The sequence below is a fragment of the Papaver somniferum genome, chromosome 1, assembly GCF_003573695.1.
Source record: "Papaver somniferum cultivar HN1 chromosome 1, ASM357369v1, whole genome shotgun sequence".
Classification (NCBI taxonomy): Eukaryota; Viridiplantae; Streptophyta; class Magnoliopsida; order Ranunculales; family Papaveraceae; genus Papaver; species Papaver somniferum.
The window spans coordinates 243,466,478-243,476,343 of record NC_039358.1 but is presented as its reverse complement, the minus strand read 5'-3'; the positions used below and the strand labels follow the sequence as shown (position 1 = coordinate 243,476,343).

General features: G+C 38.7%; 1 protein-coding gene, 1 long non-coding RNA gene and 1 pseudogene across 4 annotated transcripts; 2 read left to right on the top strand and 1 right to left on the bottom strand.

The window, feature by feature from the left end:
* The first annotated feature begins 670 nt into the window (after nt 1–670).
* On the top strand, nt 671–3,669 carry LOC113322484. 2 transcript variants are annotated; one of them, XM_026570574.1, is made up of 5 exons: nt 671–834; nt 1,859–2,042; nt 2,155–2,264; nt 2,470–2,540; nt 3,308–3,669. In XM_026570574.1, the coding sequence occupies exons 2-4, from the start codon at nt 1,888–1,890 to the stop codon at nt 2,487–2,489; spliced, it is 285 nt and encodes a 94-aa protein (XP_026426359.1). In that variant the 5' UTR covers nt 671–834; nt 1,859–1,887; the 3' UTR covers nt 2,490–2,540; nt 3,308–3,669. The 2 variants fall into 2 exon arrangements, with proteins under 2 accessions (XP_026426359.1, XP_026426366.1); XM_026570581.1 differs by having other exon boundaries at nt 1,851–2,042.
* LOC113322475 lies at nt 3,446–4,515 on the bottom strand (annotated as a pseudogene).
* Nucleotides 4,516–6,713: 2,198 nt separating this feature from the next.
* On the top strand, nt 6,714–8,938 carry LOC113322468. 2 transcript variants are annotated; one of them, XR_003347148.1, is made up of 4 exons: nt 6,724–6,822; nt 6,910–7,072; nt 7,583–8,665; nt 8,767–8,938. It is a non-coding gene; the product is annotated as an uncharacterized LOC113322468 (long non-coding RNA). The 2 variants fall into 2 exon arrangements; XR_003347143.1 differs by having other exon boundaries at nt 6,714–6,822; nt 7,583–8,938.
* The last annotated feature ends 928 nt before the right edge of the window (nt 8,939–9,866 follow it).

Genomic DNA, 9,866 nt, shown 5'->3' with positions numbered 1-9,866 from the left:
TTTTTTTATAATTGAAAGATTGATTATTCTAAGACTCAATGGTGTCTCTCTATGTTCATCAGTCTGTTCTATTATTGGTTATACAAATGTTGCAGAGATGGTATCTTATTCTATTATGCTTAATTTCTCGTCTCAGTTAAGTGTTTGTATTTGCATTTCTAGCTCTCAAGTGCTCTATTGAGACACTCTACTAGCAGTCAGTAACATGTTTCTTCTAACTAGCTAGAGATCGGGTGCATGTAAACTGGCATCCTGCTAAAAACTTTACTGAACCAGACTTTAAATCGAACCCTTTGTTCCTAAAAGAGAACTAGAATCTCTTCTTTAAACCCAACCTTGTTCAGAACAGTAAACTGAGACTATTTGTATGTATGGGCTAGCTTCCATCCATCTCAACAATCATCTAGCTCTTCTCCAAGATTTTGAAGAAACAAAATCTAATGAAAACATACCAGAGGAATTGCTTGATCATCTCGTTGTGTGGCATTTAACACACCATAATTTCATCGTATCTTTGAAGTCGTAAGGAAAAAGAAGGGCATTTTGCCATGGCAGAATTCCACTCTGTCAGGTGATCAGTCCCAAATACTAGCAAATTTCCATTTCTACCCCTAAAGGTACTATTTCCACCCCCACCCAGCAACCAGACTGTACACTTTTCTTTCTTCCTTGCCAAAAACCCTAAAGAGAGAGAGAGAGAGAGAGAGTCAGAGAGGGATACAGATTTTACAGAAGCATCGAGCGAAGAGAATCGTTTCAACTTCCATCCATATACAAATACTCATCTGACTTAGCTGTATACACAGAGAACCGTTTCAATTTCCACCCGTGTAGGTAAGTTTCTTCTTCCAACTTGGTCTTCTTCTCTTTGTTCAGAATCCCGAATCCTATAATTTGATTTTTGATCATGTTGTTGTTGATCGTATTAATTTTCTAGTTTTTGAACTCAAATCCCGATATGTTTAGTGCCCATTTTATTGTTTTGTCATTTAATGTCTGTGTAGTTTGGAAAGGAGTTGGTCTGCAAAGTATTTGATAAAATACCTAAGAGAATGTAAAATTGGGGGTACTTTAAGTCTATATTAAGTGAATGAAATGCTAAGATTAGGTAGTACTCATGGTTTGGGTAAATTCACTATAGGTTGAGGAAATAGTTAGCTTGTCTTTTTGAGGACAAAAGATTGTATTTTGAATTTCTGACACAGTGTTAATAGGAAGACATCTTAATGAATTGTGGAAGCATAGCTCCATTTTGGATTTGACATTACCAGTTTTGTTATGCATAGTAATTGCTAAGTTCATTATTTGTAGTTTAACATTGAGGTTAGATTAAGTTTTTTCACCAACCCTCTGAAGTTCCAAAATGCCAATTGTTATAAATTGTCTCAAACCAAAAAGGATTAGGATGTTGTTTGGTCTGTCAACAACAAAAATGCACAAGAAATGTAAAGGGTTCGATGCTATTAGGATTACTTTAAAAGGTTTCATATGTTTGAAGTCCAGGACTCTTTTGTGTGCGTGACAAGTAAATTTGACATAATATTGAACAAGTTTTAAAATTCAACTTATGAAGTTTTGCAATGCAAGTACACCAAGCATCTAAGATTTGTGTCAAATTTCCGAGTCTCTGACTTTACCAAGCAGCTGGAAAACATTGTCTATACATAACTCAACGGCTGCAAAATTGCATATCGCAGAATGCAAGTTTTCCCTGCCACCGCCTATATTTGTAGTAATGCTTATATTTTCAGATAAAAAAAAATAAGCAACAAGGTTATTACATTTTCATACATATAAAGCTGTGCATCAAATGGTACTTCAGTTGTTCCCACCCATTGACCTCTTAATAGACATACAGATCACAGAGAGACAGAGAGTGAGAGAGACATGGCATGGCGTTCAGCAGGATCTCTATCGAGGTCGTTATTGTCAACAGCAAGGGCTTCTTCGGTTCGATCTTCACCAACACTTCCTCGCCTTCGTCCGTCACCACTACCTACATCTCCCCCACGGGCTCGTCGGTTCTCCTTCGCTAATCCAAGGTGACAGTTCTGAACAACTAAAAGCCATAGATTTCATGTTTGAGGTTTTTCTAACACCCTAATTTTCTAACGTTCAAATTATTTGATAATCTGTGTGGGTTTATGTTTCAAGAACATTGGGAGAACTAGGATGCACACAGTCACTGCTACCTCCAGTTGCAGCATGTCGTATCTCACCTCATCTGTCACTTAACGCTCGAGCTTTCTGCGGGCTTTTTCAGGGTAACATTTGCAGAACTTGTCAAAATTACCAAGTAGTATAATTTCTCTCACTTTTTTTCTGTTTCTAGCTCAAAAAGAAAATATGTATAACTGTTTGTTTCTCTGTTCTTGGTTTGAGTTTTTCTTTTGTTGATGATTACTGGGTTTAGGGCTTCTTCTAAGAGTGTGATGAATTAGTTAAAAATTTGGTTCAGTTTGATTATAGGAAACGGAAAAGATGGCTGATACAGGACATCAAATGCTGCAGCAGCCGATGAAGGATGCCACCAAATTTTAGTAAGTTCTTTGTCTTCTTTTATACTCTCTCTGTGTGTATTGTAAACTTGTAGTTGCTGAATTCTCTCAAACCAGGCAAAGTCTAGAAACACCAATTTTACACTTTTTGAACCACAGTATAAGGCTAGTCATTAGTATGTATGTTACCCTGCAATTCAGAATCCTTGAATAAGGAAAGATGGTGATTTAGAGGAACCGAGAAAGTTTTTATTGGGTTTTTGCCATTTGGACTCTCTTTTAGGGAAATAATTTACAAGGGTGTAGATTTTATTGTTCCTCAAATACTTAATATTCGAGAAGTGGTAGTTAAATCTCTCTCTCTTGTATACATGTAATGACGATGTATAGTATTACCAAAGCCCTCATCAGCATGAATCTTGACCCATTTTTATTAGTTACTGTGTTCCTTCTTCATCTACTCTGCCCTGTATCAGTGTTGGTAAGTCATTCCCAGTTTGTACAACCTTCAACAGCTGGCTGGAGGTTTTTATCTTGTGGTTTTTGGTAGCAAAGTATTTCTAGCACTCGGGAAATGCATGATTGCAGTAGGAAGAATCATCTGCTTGTTGAGTGAATTTTGATAAATCATCACATCGTGGCATGCCTGGTTTTTTCCCATGGTCTTCCTAACACATCTAACTTAAGCTTGCTATGGTTGTGAAATGAGCATGGATTGTTAGATCTTCAACCCATTTGCAAGGGATGTTTTATCAAGTGTAACTTTTATGTGCATTTTTCGCCATGCTTGACATTAATCTTGTTTGCAGGTCCATGAATGCAGATTGCTTTATCGGCACAACATTGCTAATGATACTGAGGGGTTTGTACTTTGTAGATTAGTGTTAGGATTTTCTGCAAATGACGTTGATCCATTGGAGTAGTAAGGAAACCAATAAGACGACACTAAGAGTTTTATACTTTGTCCTTGTGTGTGAAACAAATCTTTTTCTATCTTGGAGAACTTTCTTTTTGTTCAAGAGTTGAAGGTTTGAAATCCTTCCGGTCCCTTCTGTTTTCAATGAGTATTATTGTTAATCTTGTGTTCAAATATACATCTAGTCTTGCCATACCTATATACCTGTTCTAATATGGTAAGACCAGTGACATAGAGATAAGATAAATTTATGCATCCAACTGCAAAATAAGCTATAAAAATATGGTTTCATAGTAAGCAAAGAAAAAAATGTGGGCAAACCTTCATGACAACAGCATCTGCCTCGGAAATATGAACAAACATATCACCGCCAACGTGCTCAACTCCTTGCTGTTCAGGTGCTGTAGAAACTACATGAGGTAGATCAAAATTGATACCTTTAATATGTGGATTCGGTTTAACAATCTCGGTGATCATTGTTCCAGTCCCACCACCAACATCAACCAACGATTCGATACCATTGAATCCATCTTTGTACTTGATCAAAACCGCATTGATTATTATCTCAGCTGTGCATCTCATTGCATCGTTAAAAAGGTGGTTAAACCGTGGATTAGCTGAAGCAAAATCCCAAATTTTAACACATTTTCCCATGTATTGCCATGGTTTCTATAGCCATGGATCAAGTTTCGCCAAAACAAACGGTGCTAAACTAAATTTAGAATCTCTCAACAACCATTTGGATGATGGAGTTGGATAATAATAAATTTGATCGGTTTCTTGATCTATCTGTGAAGAAAATATGCGCTTGCGAACTAATAATCTCATTATGCGGGTAAGATAGTCGATGTCCGCAGATGATGATGATGATGTGGTTGCTGGTAAGTTGTTGATAATCTCTGATGTTGTGATGGGACAACCATAAGAGTTAATGATATCGGGTATACCAAGTTCAACTGCACATTTCAATGCCATTGAGTCGACAAATGCAAACATGTGTTCCCATATTTCAACTTGCCCTTTCAATCTTTCATCTTCTTCGTGAATATCCATGACCAGACAAGTCTGAATTCACTGAGATAATGTTTGTCTATCGATGAAAATAAAATATCACTCTCTTGCTTACTGATGAACTGATGCACACCACAAAAACAATTTTCCTGAGATAACGAAGGTCAGAAAGATAGATTAAACAGAACCAATCAAAAAGTCTTACAGTTGACCCCATGGTAATAAAATTTATAGAGTGGTGTTATAACGGACTGGGACGCAACCAGAAAATCTTGCTACGGGGAAGTAAATTTGTTTAGGGTGGGCAATAATCCCTGCTTAATAAATGTTGCTCATTACTAGAGTTGGTGGTACCGAAAGCAAGATTAGTTTCTGGAAAGGGGAATTCCCATAAAGACATAGCTCCAACAGCTTCTACATGTCCCTTTTCTTCTTTCGACGGCAGAAATAACTCCATTGCTACCATGCACTTTATTTCATCCAGCATGTCCTTTAGTCGTAGCTGCCCGATACGTACAAGTGAAACACTATTTGTTTCTTTCGAACGAGAGTAGTGTAAATCAATAAAGAAGTCATCTGTCTGGATTAGAGATTGCCAATGCTTGCGTACACACTTAAACCTCATGAGTGATTTTACAGGAAGTCTACTCATTATCTCGCAAACTATCCCTTCCGGGACATCCCATGATAAAATCGGGGATTTCTCACAAACTAGTACTTCATGATAACCACCAAGTTGAGCGCGAGCTAATTCTTGTTTCTTCTTCTTCTTGTGTTGCTTTTTATTCTTCTTTTTTTGTTGCTTCTGTTTCATAGATTTGCCATACTTATTCATCTTGCAACCTTCGATTCTTCTTCTTTTGTTTTTCCTCCCATCTAGGGTTTTGCTAGGGGTTTTGTGTTTTTTTTTTCTGAAAAGAAGCTTCATTTATTTATTAAACCAGAACTTCTCTTGGGTTGCGAGTCCCCATTGAGTCATTCAATAGGATTACATCGAGGAATTCAGGATTGGTGTGGTCCCATACATTTGTCGAACTACTGTTGTTGTTGTCATTCCCATTTTGTAATTGTTTTTTTGCTGCGAAATCTGCAAGTCCATCTGCCGCCTTATTAGCTTCCCTGTAAATGTGTGTTATGACATAACTTCTTAATTGTTGCAAATGTTGTCGTAATTCTCGCAGCATTTTTTGAATGATCCAAGGAGCCTCAGAATGTTCCTTCGTGATTAGAGTCAACAAGGTTGTCGAGTCTGTTTCGAAGTGCACATTGTTCCATTATTTTGTTGTTGCCATCCTTGCCGCTAGCAGCATAGCCCAGTGGTTCTGCCAATAGGTGCCGCCATTGCCATGATGACCGAACCCTGTTCATTTCTGCATACCCAGCCCGCTCCAGCATCCACTGGTGTACAGTACATGTCCGTCTTGCTTGGTCCATCGGTATTGATTTTCAGCCATTGAGTCTGTGGTGCATCCCATTTTATCCATCTAGTTATTGTTGATCTTCATTGTTGTTGCCCTATTTCCGGCTGTGTGAATATGTTGTGTCGTGTTGCCCAGTTGTATTCTTGGCTCAGCAATAAGGATATATGGAATGTTTGTTGCGGTGTTTGCACGGTATTTTTGTATACCCTTGCATTTCTTGCTAGCAAAATATTCCATATTATGTAACAGCACAATGTGAAATCCTCTTTGTATTCCTGCATTTTTAGGAATTCCTCAAAGTTAGATGGTGGTTGTCGCGCAGTCGTTGTTGTTGTCCCTCCTTTCTGTTGTTGTACTATTCTGTTGCCTTGTCGTATCTGTTGGAAGATGGTAGCGTCCAATGGATGTGGTGGTAGGACGATGTCGTTGTATGCGTTATACATGACTGCATTTCTGTTGGCATGTCTGCACAAAAGTTCCCATGTCTCCTTGGTCATGGGGCATCCAAAAAGACAATGTTGGACTGTTTCCCGCTATAAGTTACAAATAGGACACATATTGGTACCAACAATGTGTCTATAGTGAAGGCCTTCAAAAGTTGGTAATCCGTCGTGGCTGACTTTCCAAAGGAAAAGTATGATTTTTGGGGGGAAGTTCATTTTCCAAAAGGTCTTGTACCTTTTTGCTATGTTAAATGAATCGGTCTGTGGAGCTTGGTTCGTTGAAGAGACCTGTTTTTGTAAAAGAATCTCATATCCACTCTTGACCGTGTATTTCCCCGTGTTGGCATGTGGCCAAATTGGTTTGTCGGGTGAAGTTGGGTTTGGAATATGAACAGCTCTGATTGCAGTACTTATGTGTGGATGGAAACTCTGATCTAACAATTCAGTTTTCCAATTAAATGAATGTGGTATCATTAATGTACTTACCAAATTGTTGCCAAAATTTCCCAAATCCGGAAGACGTGCATGCATAGGTATCCAGTTGTCGTTTATTGTTGTCGCTTTTCCATCTCCTATCTGCATTGCAAAGTTTTCCTTACAAAAAGAGTTGTTTTTGTTAGGTTTTTCCATGTCTGGATGGCTGCAGCGGGTGGAGTTGGAATTCTTCGCAGGATAGATTCATCCGCCATGTATTTGGCTCTGTACATAGTGTTGCAGATTGCGTTCGGCCTAGCATGCATTTGCCAAATCCTTTTTCCCAGTAGAGCAAAATTATGCATTCTGGTATTTCTGATGCCCAATCCTCCTTGTTTCCTTGGTAGATTAAGTTTCTCTTTACCAATCATATGCAATTTCCTTGTTGTTTTATCATGTCCCCGAAAGAAATCCCTTGCGATTTTGTCTATTTTGTGATGGACATGTACTGGAAGTAATTGGGTTCGCATAATGTGATTAGCTGTGGGAAGTAGACTTGAGTTTATGATTAGCCATCTACCAGCTTGGTTTAGACACTTTGTCATCCACCCTTTGGATTTTCTCTCCAGTATCTGTAGTAGCTGAGCAAATATTGGTGATGAATATCTTCCTTGTTTGAATTCCACACCTAAATATTTAGGTGGATTCGAAGTTGTAGAGATGTTTAACATAGTTGACAGCCACTCTGTTACACTTGGAGTCGTGTTTGGATAATGTATGATGACTGATTTTTCCAAGTTGATCGTTTGTCTTGCCGAGCTTGAATAACTATGTAGTACCTTGTCGAGGTTATCACAAGTTTTCTGATCTGCCGTGCAGGTAATGAGTAAGTCATCTGCGTACATCAGATGTAGTATCGGGGAAGTTTTTGTCGAAATGCTCAACCCTTTCAACTTGCCTGCATCTTCCAGGATTGCTATATTGGTGGATAGGATTTCTGCGCACATTATTAAAATGTAGGGTGACAATGGGTCTCCTTGTTTGAGTCCCCTTGTTGGTTTGATGTGTCCCCGAGGTGATCCGTTGATGTTAATAGCATATGTCACCGTGGTTATGCATAAAATTATATATTCTACAAACATGGACGGAAAACCCAAGGAGATCAAGGTTTGTTTCACAAACCCCCAATCTAGATTGTCATATGCCTTCTTTATGTCTAGTTTTATTGCAATTTTTGGGTTTTTGGTTGGTGCTGTAGAACGGAGGTGATGGAGAATTTTAGTGGAAATGGTTATCATGAATAGCTCTGTTTGGGACAAAAGCACTTTGGTATGGACTAATCATAAACTGAAGTACAGGTCTCAGTATATCCATTAGCAGTTTGGAAATAATTTTGTAAACCACGTTGCAAAGACCAATGGGTCGAAATTCATTTGCTGAAGTTGGGTTGTCTGATTATGCGATGAGAGTAATGTTTGTGTGGTTGATGGGGTTTTCCATCTCCACATTTTCAAAAAAATTGGTCACCAAGTCTATAATTTGCGGTTTTGTAGTGTCCCAGAAAGTTTTGAACAACTTACTTGTATATCCATTCGTCCCTGGTGCCTTTTCCGATCCAATACTTTGAATAGCTTTGTGAATTTCCTCAATGGTTGGTGCTTTCATCAACCGGGTGCAGTGAAACTGTGATATCCGAGGTGTTATGTTGGCAAACAGTTGCATGTCCAACTCTGTAGGTTGTGTTATGTATTGTTGTTCATAATGTTGGATCAGCATTGCAGCAATTTGTCTTTGATTGTATACCCATATTTGATTTGAATCTAGTAGTTGGTGAATGTGGTTGATTCTGTTGTTGATGGTTGCTTTAGTGTGAAAGAATTTGGTGTTGAGGTCTCCATTTTTTAACCAGTCAACTCGCGATCTTTGTTTCCAGTACTCATCATGGCAGTGAAGGAGCATCAGGTGTGAATTCCTAGTTTCTCTTTCATGCTTCAGCAAAAAAATCAGTTCATTTCTTGTTGTGGTTGCACATTTTGATTGTGCCAATTGTATTTGAAACTCAGCTTCCTTAAGGAGTTCAGGTAGATGGCCAAACGTTTGTTTGTGCCATTGTTGTAGGGCCACAGCTGTTTCCCTTATTCTTGTCAATAGGTTTTGTCCTACCGTCTCAGCTTCCTTATGGGAGTAATTTTGTTACCAAGATGTAATGACAATCTCTTTCATTTTTGGGTGTAAGAACCACATGTGTTCAACTCAGAAGTTTTTTGTGTATCTTCTTGCCATTGTTCTTTCGTTCAAAAGGAGCGGTGCATGATCTGAACCAATTCTTGGCAAATGTCTGAGTAGACCTTGCGGTTGGTTATCCAGCCATTGTTGGTTTCTGAGTCCTCTGTCGAGTCTCTCCATAATGAAATTGCCATCGATCTGATTGTTGGTCCATGTAAATGTATCTCCCTGGTATCTTAAATCAATAAGGCCATGAGTATTTATAAAATTGTTGAAGATTCTAACTTGATTGTTGGTTACTGGTCTTCGTCATTTCTTTTCACTCTGTTCAACAATTTCATTGAAATCACCCATTAGAATCCAAGGAACAGTTGGTGTAGTCATAACGTTATCAAAGTTTTTCCACAGTGCTGCTCTTGGAGTTGGTTGGGGAGGTCCATAGACACCAGTAAACATCCATGGTGGTGTAAGCTGAGGTTGAGTTGTTGTGATGTAGGCATGAATTACATTTTGATTTGCAACTAAAACCGAGACATTAAGGTGGGATGTCCACATCAAGCAGAGGCCACCTTTATGTCCCTCACATGGTACAGTGAAAGAACCAAAAAACTTAAAGAAGTTACCAAAAAAGACATATGCGACACAGTCGCTAAATTTTCAGACAAAAAAAGCAAAGAGGGTTTAAATTCACGTGTATATTCACGTAATTTAGAGATTGTCAACGCTTTGTGGATGCCTTGACAGTTCCACGCCAAGTAACTCATTTCTGATGCGTGTGTTGGTTCAAGCCAACACCACGCGCAAGATTTTCTTCAGCTTCTCTGATAGTCCCTACATCCAAGGAGAATCTCCAAGCTGGTCTGACTGAAGTTGAAGGAATGTTGCTTTCTTCTTCATCGTTCCGTTCCACAGTTGAGTTGTTTCTGGAGTTGGTTGA

Excerpts from the sequence above, each read along its gene's own strand:
- LOC113322484 (XM_026570574.1), top strand. The coding sequence starts at position 1,888 with ATGGCATGGCGTTCAGCAGGATCTCTATCGAGGTCGTTATTGTCAACA. Across the intron at positions 2,043-2,154 it reads TTCTCCTTCGCTAATCCAAG|AACATTGGGAGAACTAGGAT; the intron begins GTGACAGTTCTG and ends TTATGTTTCAAG. Across the intron at positions 2,265-2,469 it reads TTTCTGCGGGCTTTTTCAGG|GAAACGGAAAAGATGGCTGA; the intron begins GTAACATTTGCA and ends GTTTGATTATAG.